Here is a 17,671-nt window from a genome sequence, read left to right as displayed (position 1 = left end):
TAACTATAGTAATAAAACAATAAGAATCATAATTATGCATTTGATAATTTAATAAATTTATTTCCAGGTGTTTTAAAAATATTCATTTAGGGAAATTGATTTTATATTAATTAAATAATAATTTTTTAATTTTTTTACTCATCAATTTAATATCAATCTTAATTTTAATAGCTTCTTACATATTTAATTAAATACACATGCAAAAATGTAATTGCACTTGAAATGCATTTTTAAATAATGCATATTTATAAATATGTGTATACATATTTACATATATGTATTATTTACAGATTTTATTATGGTATTATTTAAGCAAAAATGATTCATTAAAATGCTGTCAAAGTTTATACAAAAGAAAAATATTTTGAGACGCTACATTAGCCACTTGTATTATCAGCATGGGATGTTTTGTTCCCAACATCCAATTCTTATGTTGGTTTGCAGTATTACTGTTGTTATTGTTTGTAGGTATGTGAATTTCATTTTGTTTTAATTGCTAGAAATAAGAAATTTTTAAGTCAAAAGGTGCTTGATTTCTAATTACTACTGAGTTTAGTGAGACAATTGGTTTTTTTAAATTTAGCTTGCCCCTTACAAGTTTCCCCTTATTTGAGAAGATACTGGCATTTCTATTTCAAAGAGTTATAGTTAACTACAAAACACATGTAACAGCTATGAGTTCTCAAGATTCAACTGAAAATTTTCTAGATGTTAACAAAAGTGTAAGTTTAATATTTTTTACAAATATTGAGTTTTTTTTGCAATCTTAACAAGTCAAGGTTCTTTTATTTCTCTGCACTCTCTACTTAACTTTTATTTCAGAATTTTGCATATGTCCAACAAATTAACTTCAAAATCACAATATCTGGAGAAACAAATTTGACAAGGGAGCAGCTTATCCAAAGCACTATGCAGTTGCCATTATTAAAGCAGTTGGATGAGCAACTTAGGTTATTTCTTAAGTTTATTGAAATAAAGTTCAACAATGGAGGACAACAAAAGTTTGTCAAAAGTATTACTTTTTGTCAACACAATAATTATTTGTAAAATGATGAATGCAGATTTATTTATTTACACTGGTTTCAAAATGCGTGACTTGAAATACAATCTGTACAAATGGACCAAAAAACAATCTGCTAAACATTAAATGTTAAATCAGTATTTGTTATTGACTTTTTAAGAAGATGGAACCTAATCCTTGAATTAAACTAAGTTTTCATTTATTATAGACTGATATATAAGACTGTAGCAATAATATACAGATAAACTATATGTTAATGTTACAGTCATTTTTTTTTTATTCTTTCATAGTCTAATTTTTTTTGTTCTTTAAACTTGTTAGAAATTGCAATCAAAGTTGAAAATAATTATCAATAATTACTTTGTTTTATTTTACTTTTTTGAGTGTTATCTTTAATTTCAATTTACATTACTGTTTATTACGTTGATAATTAGACAACCAGCTTCAACTGACGATTGGAGTATTTCTTGCTTGAAACTTCACAGAGATGCACCATCTATGATGTCACTGAGAAAAAGAATTACATTTTCCTATGGACGATTTCACAATGATCTTAAGCATAAAAAATTCTACAATATGAAATGCTTATTCATATCTCCTAGTATGGCCACAGACAGGTTGTTTTTTTTTCTTTGTTTTTTTTTATGTTAATCATAAACTTTTCAAGCCCCAACCTTAAAAAATTAAGTTATTAAATTTTATACCCAGTAGTTTATCCCTAAAGTTATTAAAGTTTTTTTTACCTGATGAAATTTTCTTTTGACTTTTCAAAGTAACTTTAAAAAAGAAATCAAGTTTTAAATTATTTTTAATATTCACCTTTAGCAATACTACAAATTTTAGTGAACTTTCTGTGTCTTTCAAAGGTATGTTTTTAAATTTTTTGCTATCTTATTCATTATTTTTGTTTAATAATAAAATAGTTCATACTTAAGTAAAATTTGAATAACAAACTTAAAATGTAAGTTCTTTTTTATCTTTTTTGTCATTTTATTTTTAAATATTGCTTCATTCATAAGTTGTAAAAGTTAAAAGTGAAATTGTCTTCAACTTTGTGGTAATTTTATAGATATAAAACTTTGAAAGTCTTGCGTTAAATATTTTAAAAGATTTAATGTAAATTCAAAAATATATCCTCAAAAGTTATACAACTAAGTTTGCCATAAGCTTTTTTTGCATTTCTAGAGCTATTATTTGGCCATCTAACAAAAGAGGAAGATCCTATCAAAGTTTTCTTCATTACTCTTACATTGTTTTTGAAAGAAGAAAGTAATAGGTACTTTATTCTAAGAAGTACACTTTTCTTTGTCTAATTTTACTCTTACTTTAATCTAGAAATCATTGTCATTATTTTGTATAAGTTTGTCATTTCTTCATTAAATGAGAATAAAAAGTTAAGTTTACTAAATTTAAAAGAAAGAGACAAATGTAGTTTTTAAATTTAACATATAAAACTACATTCCATTACTTCTATTAAATAAATTTAACCTCTAATTGAATGCTAGCAATATTTAAGTCTGAAGAAAAGTTTAAGAAAAATTCTTTTTTTCTGTATTTGATTAGGCTTCGTGAACAAATCATATCTGGTTTCAAAAAAAAGAATATTAGTGTTGAAATTGGTGCGGAACCTTTATATAAGATAGAGTATGAGGTAAGAACCTTTAAGATTAAGTAAGATTGTATTGTCATTGATATGTCATGCTTAGAAAAAACAAATGATAGGATTTTCTAATATATTTTTCTAAAAAAGTTGATGTTCTTGGTTTTTAAGCAAGGAAGAAAATCTAAATCGTTATTAGAGTTTTTAGATAATAGGCAATAAAACAGAGCAATATGATAAAATGTAAGAAACTCTAAGGGAATGATTGATTATATCAAGAGTTTGTTATATAGAACTTTTATATGTAATGAAAGAAAAACAAGGGGAAACCTAATTTAATTTGTTACATCAAGGTGTTTGTTACATCTGGGGTTTGTCATATAAAAGGTTCTACTGTAAATAGAATTTAATAAAAGTTAGGAGCATGAAGATTTATGAGAAGTATTTTATAAAGGAAAGTATTTGTAACTCAATTAAAAATCTCAGGAAGTATTGCCCCATTAAAGTTAAGTATTTTAAATAAAATTTATTTCTTGTGTGCGCACAAATGATCTATATATGCTGCCATTCTGGATGAATAAGTGTTAGTGATTTCACAAGAAAACAATTATATTTTGAAAATTAAAATTGTATGGCAAAGAAAATCAAAACCAAAAATTTTTAAAATATCCACTTTCATAAATTATGACTGAACAAAATATTTGCCTATGTAATGAACTTATACAAACTTTTTGGAGCTTTATGATTATTTCTGTTTTTTCTTTGATGCAATTTCCTATAGTAGGTAATTTATTTTACTTTACATATTTGATATTGAAGTGCTTTTATACTTTAATGTTAAATGTGAATTTGATATCAGTTTTGAAGTTATTGCTTAAATTTTGTTATTGTCAAGCTCTGAAATAACAGGCAATCAATATTAATGAACGCTGGTTTTTCTGCCATGGACTTAGAATGAATGCATTATTTATTTTTATATTTGTGTGTAATTTATGAAGAGCTGCTCATCACCACTAACCATCTTTACAACCATCACCAATACCGAAATTTAGATTTGTAATGTGTTAGATGAACAGCAGGATTTGATCTTAGGTCATGGTTCTGGTTTATTTTGTGTTAATTTATCAAAATTATTTTAGTAACTTTTTGAAAGCTGTTACTATCTTGTTATATTTTATTGGGCAGTGATTTATCTTGTAGTTCTCAGATGAGTCTGGCCCATCTGAACTAATTCCATTGACTATCGCCTACACTGTTGTATTTTTCTACTTATGGTTTTCAATGGGTAATTTTTTTTTTTTTTTTTTCATTACAATTTTTATTAAAAGCAAATATTTTAAAATATCTAAGTAACATAAAATCTTTTTTATTTAAAGTTTGTTTATTATTTTTCTAATAATTCTTTAGCAAAAGTTGAACTTCTTCGAACTCGTTGGGGACTTGCATTTTCTGCAGTAATGAACTTTTTGTTGTCTTTTAATATGGCGATTGGCATTTGTGCCATGTTGGATGCTCTTCCTACAACATTAAATGTTGGGTAAAAAGACTATTTATATTGCTTCTTTTTTTTTTTCTTTTAACTATCTTTTATAATCCTTAAATATTTTCTAGTAGCTGAGATTCTTAATGAAATTCTCAGGAAACACCTAATTAAAAAAAAGAAAAAAATCCAAGTTTTTAACAACTCTGTATTATTAGAGGAAAAGAAGATTCTGAATTTTCTGCTGCTATTTGTGTTGTTTGATGGAATTTTAATTCCATGCAAAAGTTTTGCTTTAATGTGAATATTCTAATGGTCAAATGCTTCTTTGTTTCAGTTGACAATAATGATTATTTTGACATCAATCATGATAATTTTGTGTTCATAGTTTACAGCAGAAGCAAAAATATCTCATTTCATATAAAATTTTAAAAGGTAAAATAAAGTAAAAAAAGTTAGATAAATCAGAGCGTTTTTGTGTTTACAAAACTTGCCAAATTATTGTGTTAATAATTTTTATGTTGCAGCCAGATTTTTCCATATGTCGTCATCCTTATTGGCATTGAAAATTTTTGGATTATCACAAAGTCAGTTATGAGTACTAAAAAAGATATCGAAGTTAAATACAGAATAGCTTTAGGTAAAGATTTTCCCTTTTGATATTCTTTTATCATGTTTTATTCTTTGCATTATTTGCCATTTGTATACATGGATAATATTTACCATCTGCATACATACACAAACTAAGATTTTACTACCTGTATAGGTGGTAAGCATCCACATTTTTTATTTAGTTAGAAAAGTAATAGGTCTCTATCAATATAAGCACTGTGACTCTTTAGTTATCTACCTCTCTTGCTCTTGAGTCTTGTCTTTTTAAGTTTAAAATAAACTGCAAAAATTTATATGAAGAAGTTGAGAATAGTATAAACAAGAAGTGGTTCTAAAAGATAAGTTTTTCTAAGTTTTAATTGTAAAGTTAAGCAAGGTCATATGTTTATTTATGTTTAGAAGATATTGTGTTATTTCAATGAAAATTCACAGGTTTAGGTATGGAAGGCTGGTATATCACAAAAAATCTTTTGGTTGAAATATCACTACTTTTTATTGGGTACACATCAGGAATTGGTGGTATGCAGGTACATTTTCAAATTCAGAATATTTTGTATTTTTGGGAAGATATATTATAAATTCTTTTCATCTTTAATTTTTTTTCAGTTTTTTATTCTAATCTTGTTTGGTAGGAGTTCTCTGTGTTTGCTCTGGCTTGTTATCTGTCAGATTTCTTTTTGCAATTAACTTTCTTTGTTCCAATACTTGCTGTAGATGCAAGAAGAGCTGAGGTAAGCAGTATTCATAGATCCCCTTTCTTTTAAGTATGAAACTATATTTAGTAAGTGCTATAAACTGAAACATCTAAAGAGAAAACTCAGCAGTCAAATTTAAAAAATAGCAAGGAAATACTTTAACAAAACTAATTTTTTTTTAATTTATTTGAAAATTTTCTAAAAGGTAATAAATTTTTGATCAATTTTAAGGTTGGTTTACCCTTTACAGACAGTTCCGCCTGGAAGTATGCATTTTGTATTGATATTGAGAGACCTGGTGGTAATTTAAGCTGTATATATCATTTAGTTTATAAGTACTTAATATTAAATTGCTTCAAGATTCCTTATCATTTGCTTACCAAACAGAAACAAGAGAACTATATTTAACTTTTTTTTTTTTTTTTTTTTTTTTTTTTATTCTCATATTAGCCACTAAAAACCATTCTGAAATACTGAAAGATCGGTTTTCTGCAGCTCTTAAGTTAAGTTTTGGTGTTGCTCGGTACAGGGTTCTTCAAAGATCCATAATGGTAAGGGACTTAATTTTGAAAACTAAATATTTTTTTTATTTTCCCTGTTTCTGCATTTTCTTTCATAAAAAATTAGTGGCTTGTATGTTTGATACTTGATATTCACTGTTTGTTTATTTTCCTGTGTAAAAGCTGATGTTCAGTGTTTCAAAAATTAAAGTTAGAGTACAGCATCATTTGAGAATATTAAACTAATGAATAACAAAATAGTCACCCAACAATTGAAATAATTTTAGTCAGTTTTCATATTGACTTGATATGAAGTTTAACTCCCATTTTGTGCATTTTTTTTTTACCTAAAATCAACAGATAAACCTTTCAAAGATTTTTATTTTAACTTTCAAAAAGTTAAATGGTAGTAACTGTTATTTGTGAAAAAGCCTTTTGTTAAATGGTAGTTCACTGTCCTTTGTAAAAGTTAAACTAAAAGTCAATGTTGGTCATGTTCATTTAGAATTTTATGAAAAAGTTAACAATACTTGAGTTAAAAACTATATAGCTAAAATGTTTTTTATGACAACTTTTTAACAGTTATACTTATTGAATTTTTCTTTGATTTCTCTATTGAAGTTTTCTTTTTGTGTTTAGATCTTGATTTTAATTTATTTCCTACTGACAGTATCTTATCCATATCATAGTATATTTCAAACAAAGCATAATTGGAATGTAAATGTCTCAAATAAAATTTCTTGTTTGGCAGAAGGTCAAAACACTTCTCAAATAAACGCAACATCATCATGGTTATACTTGTGCAGTAAACACTGGCCCGAATTGTTTAATTATTATTTTGTCCACTTGAATGGCAGGTACTTTTATATCCATAATTTTAACTTACATTTATTTCCTTAATAAATTGTAATCAGTCAAATATTTTAGTAGGATTCTATGAAATTCATTTGTTTTTTATATGCAAATAGGCTGACCTTATTAAGACAAAAATGAGATAATTGAATCACAAAAACAGGACAATCAAAAAGTAAAATAATGAGCTTACAATTGTTAAGTGGTAAGCCATAAAAATGTTTTCTTAGATGTAGAGCCACTTCTAGGATTCTACCACAAAAATTTCTCCAATAAAGTAATCTTATGCAGAAAAGTTGGATCTTCCACTTTGTTATAAACAGTATTACACTCCGCATCACAATTTTTTCTTACATTTAACATTCATTGTTTCAACCATTATTCTAGGTTTCTCTTCTTTTCATATACTGTTTGTAACAGAAAATATCCTCTCAACAGGTCTTTTAACTTTAGCTGTGGTGCCCAGTAAACACATTGTTTCCGATGTATGGAGATAATATGATAAGCAAAATGAGATTTAGTTGTCCCAATTTTGTCACTTTCACTATTCCATAATGTCTTGCTATAAACCAGCTAATACTTTTAACTGAAGCCTTAGTTTTTTCTGTAATTGCATCTTTCTGGCTAAATATATGTTGGTTGATGTGACTTCTACCACAATATGTTATAGGAGAGTGTATGTTACAATGTTTGTCAACCACTTTTGTCCAGTCTTTAATCTGAAGATCTTCATTAAAACTAAAATTTCTTCTCTTTGACATAGCAGGGATAGAAGAAAATTATTTTAAACTTAGAAAGTATATACACTGCGACCATTTTCTATAGGCGCATGTGGGTTATGTCTTAAAAACATACTTAACTTTATCTTTATAGTGTATTTCAATAAACTATAAATAAAATATCAAAAAATAATGAAAAATATCAAAAAATAATATCAAATTTGAAACAAGGTCAATCTTAAATGAATTAAATTCAAAAGATAGCTGACTATTTTCTATAGATCCAAAAAAATGTTTTAATCACATTTTTAGTACTCGATTGGACCTCCTTTGTGCTCAATTACTTGATAAATTCGTTTTGGCATACTTCCCACCAAGTTTTCCAGCATTTTTGGCTCCATATCCTCCCAGCATTCTGATACTGCTACTTTTAGCTCTGCCACAGAATTATATTGCTTTTGGTCAGCATAGATACGTCTTACAATTATTCCCCAGATGTTTTCAACAGGATTCAAATCTGGACTGCGAGCAGGCCACCACATTTCCTCAATTTTTTTAACTTCAAACCAAGCTTTAGTCTCGTTAATAGTGTGAGTGCATTGTCTTGTTGAAAAACAAACTTTTTGCGTCAATATTTGCTTTTAAATGGAATCTAACATAATTTTAGCACATCAATGTATTCAGAACTTTTCATTTTTCAAGATGTAAATGCTAAGTTTAACTTTCCTGCGGCACAAAACCCAAGCCAAACCATCAAAGGTTCACCACCAAAATTTCTTGTCAAAAAATATTTGGCTTCTCTCCTCAAATCACACCAGTAGCCATTAAAACCATCAGGCCCATCAAGATTAAACTTTTTCTCGTCCGAAAAAATCACCTGGTATTGAAAACAAAAATATTCTGCTATTTAGACATCTTACGTATTTACTTCTGTTTGTGAACAGGGTTCAAATTTGGTGCTTTATTCATTTTTGATCATACAATGTGTGGGCTGTCTTTAAGAACTTTCCTAATCGTCTTATTGCAATCATTTAAACCCAAATCTGACTTAATTGCTTTCAAACTTTTTGATGAATTTGATGCGAGTCGAACAATTCTGCGTTTTTCACGGCCTGAAACTTTAGATTTCTTTGGTTTCCTCTTGATTGTTGCATAATCTGTTGGATTTTCAAGAAATTACGGATAACGTGATCTGATCTCTTCAATTTCTAGCAATTTCTCAATTTGGAACTTTTTTTCTATGATAAGCCAATATTTGACCTTTTTCAAAATCGGTAAGGACCTTTCCTTTCGGCATTTGGTTAAGTTTAATTTAATTTCGACTCACAAAATAAAAAATACTACAGAATATAAGAAATTTGCGACAAAACTTGTAAAAACTTTAGTGCGTCTATAGAAAATTGCCACGTGAATATTAAAAATTTAATTGCTTTAATAAAATCAAGAGAATTAATAATCAGATACATAATGGATCATTGTTTTCTTACATATACTTATTCAAAAGTACCGTCAGAACAATTTTATTACCACTGTAACACTGTAAATCCGCTAAATTCAACATGCGTCTATAGAAAATGGTCGCAGTGTATATGTATTATCTGTTTATAGGATATAGAATAATGAATTTCAATATATTTAATTTTAAAAGTTTATTTCTAAATAGTTAAAAATAAAACAAGAGTTGATAATTTATTTAACCGTAACAAGAAGAGAAAAAGAAAAAAACTAGACATGGGTTATAAAATATAAGAAGTAAATTAAAATGATTGTTGCTGGCTTAATAAATAATGCAACACTAATGCTTTATGCTAGATTTTAGTTCATATTTATGCTTAGTAGAGTTGAAATATTATTATTTGCATAATTAAGATTGATTAATTTTTAAATATATATTTTTTTGAATTAAAAATGGGACAAAATTACCATTTTTGTTAAAATAACATATTGTTGCAAAATATGGAAAAAATGGTATATATTGTCAACCTATGTGTAATAGAACATATTGTCAAAGCGTAAAGTTTCATAATGCTGTATTTTCATGATAAGAAATACAATCATAATTTTTTTTTCATTCTTTTATTTCACATTTATTTTTGCTGTCTTCTTTATAAAAAAATTAAGTAATCTTTTTTATCTGTCATCAAAATTGGCAATAAAAAGCTGGTCAATTTCAAAATATGCAACTAAAATAAAATATGTAAAATATTTTTATGCTTTTTCTTTTTAAAATTAATTTTAGATCAATTATCATTCTTCCTGGAATTAATATAAATTTAAATATAACAGAGGTGCAGTTGACTCATTTCTATCGTGTTCTTCATCCTTCAACCTTTTGGAGTGTTTTTGTATCATACATCTCACAGTTATCAAATCCAGCTGTGGTTGCTTGTTGTGCTATTTTTTTAACCGTTTTATACAAGCTTATCAAGATGGCTCAAAAATGTGTAGCAAATTTTGGCAGAGGCACAAATGTTTATCTGAGTAAAATGAATAAGCTTGTTGTCCCTAATAAAAGTTTTCTTTTTAAAATCAATGCAATGGTTGTTGATGAGGCTGATACATTGATTTGCTCATTTAATAATGGATCAATATATGTATGGGATTTGTACAAAAATACATGTAGCTATTATATTGATAGAAGGTAAGTTTTTTTATTTCATGCCGGTTTTTGTGTAGTGATAAATTTCTGTACTAATTAAGCATAAATTATAACTATCTTTGAGCCAGTAAAAGTTCTTTTTCTTTCAATCCTGAACCTTTTTTTTGCATGAACACTTTTGTAGTGTTAAAAATCAAGTTTTATGAATATTTAATTTGATTTTCTTGATTTTACCTTTAACAAAACCTTTTCAAAGATTTTTTTTTTATTAATAGAAGCTAATTTGTTGTTCATTGTCTAATCAGTCTATGTTATCTTAGTTTGATCAGTTTGTGTTGTCCTAATGTTGTTAATAACTTATAATTTTTAAAATTCAATACAATGAAGAACATTTGAAGTTCAACTTTTGGGTTTACCAAGAAGTACCAGTACACGCTCATTAACCAATGAATATGCAGCTAATGACCAACTGAAGAACCAATTACCGTTAGCTGTTTGGTCTCTTGCTTATAAATCAGATGCCTTAATTGCTGGGTGTGAGCAGGGTTGCATAGAGGTAATTACTTTTTTTATTTTTAAATTTTTCATTTATTTAAAGTATTTAAAATTTTTCAAATTATTATTTTTTAAGATACTCTTGATTTATAATCTTTTTTAGAATTTTTGTTCTGAAACAGAACTGCTTTAACTTAAGTCTCAAATTAAGACTTTTTGGTTTTTGCATCCAGTTAACCTAAATTAACATCACCTTTAAATCTTAAATCTTAGAATGAACTTTTCTATCTGGTATATTTCTATCAAATCAAAATCAGCAATTTAATTAGAAAAATTTAGATTTAATGTTAATGATTAGAGTTTTTTTATAGCTTAAAAAGAAACCAAAAATAAAAACTCTAAAACTATTTAGAAACTTGAAGCTAATCAAGATTCTTCCAAATACTCCAGATAACAGGGAGAGAAAAAAATGAAGACAATAGTTTATAAAAGTCATTAAATCTAACCCCACTTTTTTCATGTTATTTGGGCTTTTTTTTTGTTAATGTGCTTTCGAAAGCACATAAAAAAATGTCATTTAACATCATTTTCATATTTTTCATTTTCAAATGATTTTTTAAAAGAATATAGGGAAATTTTCCTATATTCTTTTAAAAAATCATTTGAAAATAAAAAATATGAAAATGAAAATAGTTCACTGTTTTACACTATTTAATCTTTTCTTTTTTAAAATTTAAAAAAAGAAAAGATTAAAAAGTGCTAAGTGTAAACAAAATGTAGCTTTTCCAAATATTGTTTTTTTTTTACACAACAAATTAATTTTTTTTATTCTTAGAATCCCCCTACTTGTCTGATGTGAGAATTATAAAAAAAAAGTGACTCTCAAGTCATATTAAATGACAGTCCTTGTATTCATAGGTTTTGTAAAATCTTTTTTATACCTTTAAAGCTACAACTATCAAAATGAAATATCAAAAATAATACCCTATTTATTGACATTCAATTTATATTTTTAAAAAAAAGGTTTTTTTTATTGCATTGTATTGAAATTTAGGTCACTGAGAAGAGGAAATTTTTCCGATAGAACAAACTAAATATAAGTTTTGTTTTTGGAAGTAAAAGATTTTTTTCTACAAAATTTGCTTAGATGTTTGGGTTTTTCCAAGCGTCACTAATATAAATAATGTAAAATTTAGCATTGAATATTCCTTTGCTTGCTTAATGACTACCATCATTTATTACAAAATTTTTTTTTGTCAAGTTATCATTAAATGTACTATGTAATTATGATAGATTTGATAAACAGGTTTACTCGCTGGAAAATGCAGCCTTGCAGTGCCGACACCTTAGCGAAAATAAGTCAGGGATTGTCAGTATTCAAGTAATTTCATGGTATATCTTTTTTAAATCTCTTTGTATATTTTTATTTTTATTTTAACTTTTTAATTGTTACTTGATAAAAAGTATAGGTACTAGAGATGTTAGAAGTAATCACTTTAAGTATTACCAAAATAGATGGAAAACACATTTTCAAAAACTTTGTTTTTTTAATGTCTTTATTAAAGTTATCATTGTTAAAGATTGACAAGATTTCCTGCTTTACATTTTCTTTTTTTTTCTTTTTTTTTTGTTTGTTTGTTTTTTTTTTTTTTTGAGATTTTTTTAATTAGTACAGCTGTTGCTAAGCGATATTAAAATATTCTATTAGTGCTGATAAGTGCTTTGTAGATATTTGCAGTAATCTTTTAAAATAAAAGCGCTTAAAAATTGTAATATTTTTTTAGTCTGCGTTTTGTAGCAGCGCATGAAAATGGTATTGTGGAGTTTTATCATGTTAAAGCGAAACACCCTGGACATAAGAGAACAAATTCTTTGCCAGACCCGCAGCTAACGTCTTTTTCGTTAGAGGTTTCAAGAACTGTTTCTGTCTTTAATCAACAAATTGTTTTTATGCAAATTGCAATACATAAAATATTTGTTTCTTCAGCTCGTGGTCAAGTTAAGGTTAGAAATCTTTTTTAGTTTTTTAATTGTGGTTATTTGTAAAATTGTCATTTAACTTTTTAAAAACCTTTGCAATATTGTGAATAAATGTTTGTAGGCGTATTTTTGACTCTGCAGCACTTTTTTTAAAGTCTTTTTTAAAGTCTACTTCTTGTGATCTTGAACTCAAAGTTTGTTTTTTTTATTAACTTTCGCAAATCAAATCAAGTCGTCATCTTGTTAGCTTTCTTATTTAGTTATTCATGTAGTCTTTTTATAAGGTTGTCCGCAGAAATATGTAACTGTCTGTGGAGAAAAATGATAGAGTTACCTTTCTTCTCCCAGGTCATGCGAAGTCTGTCACTTTACAGTTTTATCACTGTTAGAAACTGTTTTCTGATACTTTATTGCGTTTCGGATGTTTTTCAGACGTTATAATGTGACTTTGTTTACCATCACAATTAATTTGTAAACAAAACGCTATTTACGTGCTCCTTCTATTTCTCGCATTTTCTTTTTTCTTTTTAATATCACTGTTATGATTTTCTTTTTAATATCACTCTTATGAAGTCTCTTCGATCAAATTTCTTTCTAGGTGTTGAGAGCGAGTGATGATGGTGGTATACCTATGCATTCAAATATGATTGGCGATCAACAGATCACAGCAATGAAAGTAGAGGTAAAAACGTCAACTCAATAAATTGCTGAATAACGAGATATTCTACCAAAAATAACAAATTCAAATTGATTTAAACTTCCTGCATTGCTAATCGCATTTTCAACTTTAGATGAGTCCAGAAGCTGTCATTATTGGCACTAATATTGGTAATATTTACATTTTAAACTCTGTTGGTCAAACAGTTAAGCATTTATGCAGCGGAGGTTGTGAAGTAATGTCGATTTGCTCTGATGATAATTATATCGGAGCGTTGACTTTCGATGTGGTTCTCACTGTTTGGCTCAAAGAGGGTTACATAAAGTGGTGGCAAGTGAATTTGGTATATTTCTTTTCTTTTAATAACACTCATATTAAAATGATTTTAGGTGATTTTTCTCATAAAACTTATGCAAAAATGACTGTAGGCTATTTCGTTATTTTTTTATGGGAGTGAATTAACATATTTTTATAAGCAAAAAATTTGAAGTTTTCATAAATTTTTTTAACATAAGTGCCCACATATCATCCCCCTTCAGCCAAATTTATAATTTTGAAAAATGTGTGATAGCCTTAAATATCGAAAATCCGATTTTAAGTTAATCAACTATCCTGTAATCTGAATTAACAGATTTCTGTAACAGATTCTGATCTTGTTAATATACTTCTTGTGTGTTTAAAGAGTGAGAATTATCACTGAAAACATAAAGAAATACATTTTTTTTAAAAAATATAAAGTTTAAAATAGTTTTAAAAATAACAATCTTTTTAAGATTCACACTAAAGATTGCTCTTACATAAACCATCATGGCTTTCATAATGACTTTAAAGAAGTTAATTATTCAAACTTATGTTACAATATATTACTTATATCTTTCGCCAAATCCTCGTAGGCATGAAAAAGGGACAAACAATATCTCTGAATTAGGACTGTTAATTGTCCATTAAAAAAAACTTCAAGTTTGATTGGACGTTACAAATATTTTCCTCGGATATTCTAATAGAAGTTTACAATTTTTAACCCTTTCACCACCGGCGAGCAGATTTTATTTAAACTAGTATATATTAAAGACATTTTTTTTAGACATTTTTTAGAAAAATCCAGATATCAGTCGCGCTAACTATGCAGCAAACTACATTCTTAGCCCTTTAAAACGATACCAAACATGATTACTTTATCCGGTTTTGTTAATGAAAAAATCCGACCAAACTGCTATTATATCGATTTGAAGTAAAAAAACTTTTTTGCTAAATACTTGTTTCCAATGCACTGGAAAATCTGAATAACCAAGGCCATTGAATTTAAACGGATCAACACTATTTTTAGCAAGAATGAGTTTCTTTTTGTGATAGTTTCGATTACGAGATTTTGATTACTATAGTGATCAAAATGATAAATTAGTGAAATCAAGTAGTCTATAGATTCGCGTTCTTTTTCTTTTGGAAATCTGGTTGCAACTGCAATTAAACTAGTTTCCGATCTTCCATACATGCATGCATACATACATACATACACACACTCATATACATAGACAGACAGCCTTCCGTCAGAATCCCAATGCTGGCCTAGTTGCGCTTGCGACAACGGCACAATGCCGGCAATTGATGACGGCCTAGAATCAAAACAGCCAATGGGCCAGCATCGCTAGCCAGCACTGGTCCGGGATCATTTTCCAGCATTCGTGTGTGATTGTATGCCAGTACTGACCCGTTACTTTTAACCAATATACATAAACAAGCTCACTATTATCAGCCATTTCTGAAGAAAATGTGATATCGCACAAAAAGCGAGCACAAAAATAAATATTTTTTGAAATTTATTCCAATTCAAATTGACAAAAGTAATTTTAAATAGTACAGATATTATTGATAATTTGAAATAGTATTATTTGTTCAGCGAGTTTTTTCGTTCTTCCCGAGCTTTTCGTCCATTATTTCGATCTCCTGAAAGCTGAAAATAGTTTTCATCCAATATTCAACCTCTTCTAAATATAAAGTTTAACTTTAATGTATGACTGCATTGTTTATATGTGTTGCAAAAACATCAACATCTTGTTGTAATAGCAAACGTACGTTTACTATTACAACAGCCAAAGCAAAAAATTTGAGAAATATATCTCGTAAACCTTTAGTTTCGCTTCTATAATATCGTCATGGATAACGAAGAAAACATTCAAAATAATGGCGATTTTGGCAAAACGACATTCGGCCAAAACTCTGTAGCCACCACTATCGGGCCAGTGTTGTTCAAATAACAAACGCTGTCGCAATAGTATGACTACTCGCAAGAAGTTTGCCAGACTCGCGCCAGTACTGGCCCGTTATAGTTAAAACGGCGTGCGCTTATTCGCCGGAATTCTTGTTCTGTGTCGTGTGCTGTCTGGGTACATACATGGTTTTTGGTGAGTATATATCGCTCGGAATAACCATTATCCGAAAGAAAGGGAAGGGGAAGTAAAGGTTATGGGTACTTTATCTTAAATCTCATTTTTGTAAAAAATTTCCGTTTACGATGTGTCAACTTTATAGTTATCTATCTGTATATTAAAATAAGCGATCTTTACTATTGAAATGAGAGAGTAAATTTTTTATCTTTCTATTAGTTGTCATACGGAGGAGCTTTCGAAATACTTTCTATGGCCAGATATTCATTGGCAGTTATTACCCAGGTATTCTTTTATGATATGGATTGGAACTTCGATGGTGTAAAAAATTTTCATCTGTTTTATTGTTTTATTCTAATTTATAAATCAAGTGACTTAAGTAATCGAAAATTCTTAAATGTGTTTTTTAGGATACTGTCATTGTATTAAATGTAATGTCAAGAAATATCGTTAGTTCATTTGAGTATGCAGAGCCAACAGCTGGAATACTTATGATCCCACCTTTTGTTTGCCAAAATAAAAGTTCGATTGTTCTACCCTGTGGAAGCTACGTCATGCATCTTCAGTTTCCGAATTTAATCGAACGCGATCGTTGAATGATCGATAATCGCTCCAGGGGTCTTTACAAGATTCCAATCTTTTCCTGCAGGTCTCAGTTTGCGGTTGCACTATTTATAAGATTGTGACGAAAAAGCACTGTGCCTACAATCCTAATATACGGATTCCATAAACATTCCATTACAACCCCCGGACTTGACCAAACTCTTTTAGGTTTGCTCTACATGAAAATGGTAGGGGGTAAATACGAGAGAAGTTTTATTTCTATTGACATTTAACAGGAGATAGTTGATAAAATTGTTCATGTAGCTTCTCCAAAATAATGGTAAATAGAATTTTAAAAAGCAAACATGTAGGGAGACTTATCAATCTCATCCAAAACAAATAAATTACACAGTACGTCAAATATGACCTTTCCTAGCCAGAACCACTGATCTCTATAATAACTGGATAGCGCATCTCTTATATCAAAATTGACGCCAAAATCGCCATATTGGAAAGCCCCAGAACAAAGAAATCTGATACGTGCGATAAAGCGATAAGCCGAAAAACAGAACTTAAAGCTTACGGGATTAAAATTTTTGGGGCTTTCCAATATGGCGATTTTGGCGTTAAAAAATAAGAAGTTTTGCTCGGAGTTGCGCTATCCAGTTATTATAGAGATCAGTGGCCAGAACGCTAAAATCTCTTTTAGAACGCCAATTTTCCAGTAAGCACAGTTTATTATCATAAAATAAATTTGTAGAATTAATTTGTGCAATTTTACAGAAACATTTACACAATGTTACAAATTTTTACAAAATTTTTGCCCACTGTAAATTTTTTATTGTTTATTAATTAATTTTCGCTGCTAATTCCAAATTATTTCATGGGAGGTTGTTAGTGTGCTTCTCTCGCAGCCTAGGTTTAGATTAGGAAAGAAATTGTATTGGGTTAAAAGATAGATAATAATACGTATATTGTAGGTGGAAAAATACGTCATTAATAGGTACTTTAAATACGAGATTTTCCGTTCCGTCGTCGTTAACTCTTTCATAAAGCTTACAAAAAAGGTTCTGCATGCCTTTTATCAAATATGGATTTAAAGATGTTTTTTTTTTAAAAACATCTTAAGCTTCTCTAAATGTGTATCTAACACGAATTATATAGTTACTTGTGCCGACTAAATTCTGTTCTTCTTATAATGGCTACTAGAGGATGTCAAAATCCTCTAGTAGCCATTATGTTTTACTATGTATGTGGATATTATATTGGCAAAAAGCGGGTATTTCATAAGATCGTGAAAGCTACCATATTGGGGTAGCGTACGAGAATTATTTTGGAATGCCGAGGGGTGATCAGGACAAACCATGGGCCCCTCATGTGATATATGGAACTTGCCGAACTTTTCTAATAGGATGGTTACGAGGTAGAAAAAAGGCAATGCCTTTTGTCGTTCCCAGAGTATGGAGAGAGCAGAAGAACCATCACGACGACTGTTACTTTTGAATGAATAATATTAAGAAGTACAGAAAAGCT

The 17,671-nt window shown here is 28.5% G+C and overlaps 1 protein-coding gene across 2 annotated transcripts; it reads left to right on the top strand.

The window, feature by feature from the left end:
• The first annotated feature begins 169 nt into the window (after window positions 1-169).
• LOC145190070 (sterol regulatory element-binding protein cleavage-activating protein-like) lies at window positions 170-16,502 on the top strand. Of its 2 annotated transcripts, XM_090089517.1 has the most exons (23): window positions 170-468; window positions 584-722; window positions 823-950; window positions 1,456-1,638; window positions 1,847-1,887; window positions 2,207-2,297; window positions 2,585-2,672; window positions 3,822-3,906; window positions 4,029-4,158; window positions 4,629-4,741; window positions 5,146-5,240; window positions 5,346-5,444; window positions 5,640-5,709; window positions 5,859-5,959; window positions 6,548-6,765; window positions 9,719-10,120; window positions 10,466-10,634; window positions 11,880-11,965; window positions 12,358-12,577; window positions 13,152-13,235; window positions 13,345-13,554; window positions 15,815-15,880; window positions 16,006-16,502. In XM_090089517.1, the coding sequence occupies exons 1-23, from the start codon at window positions 332-334 to the stop codon at window positions 16,189-16,191; spliced, it is 3,141 nt and encodes a 1,046-aa protein (XP_089945643.1). In that variant the 5' UTR covers window positions 170-331; the 3' UTR covers window positions 16,192-16,502. The 2 variants fall into 2 exon arrangements, with proteins under 2 accessions (XP_089945643.1, XP_089945644.1); XM_090089518.1 differs by lacking the exons at window positions 170-468; window positions 584-722; window positions 823-950; window positions 1,456-1,638; window positions 1,847-1,887 and adding an exon at window positions 4,490-4,536.
• The last annotated feature ends 1,169 nt before the right edge of the window (window positions 16,503-17,671 follow it).

The sequence above is a fragment of the Hydra viridissima genome, unplaced genomic scaffold (assembly GCF_058129835.1).
Source record: "Hydra viridissima isolate aposymbiotic clone 2 unplaced genomic scaffold, HvirCarnegie_v1 scaffold_6, whole genome shotgun sequence".
In the NCBI taxonomy this organism is placed as follows: Eukaryota; Metazoa; Cnidaria; class Hydrozoa; order Anthoathecata; family Hydridae; genus Hydra; species Hydra viridissima.
This window is presented reverse-complemented; position numbering and strand designations above follow the sequence as displayed.

Excerpts from the sequence above, each read along its gene's own strand:
- LOC145190070 (XM_090089517.1), top strand. The coding sequence starts at position 332 with ATGCTGTCAAAGTTTATACAAAAGAAAAATATTTTGAGACGCTACATT. Across the intron at positions 1,888-2,206 it reads ACTTTCTGTGTCTTTCAAAG|AGCTATTATTTGGCCATCTA; the intron begins GTATGTTTTTAA and ends TTGCATTTCTAG. Across the intron at positions 5,710-5,858 it reads TGATATTGAGAGACCTGGTG|CCACTAAAAACCATTCTGAA; the intron begins GTAATTTAAGCT and ends TTCTCATATTAG.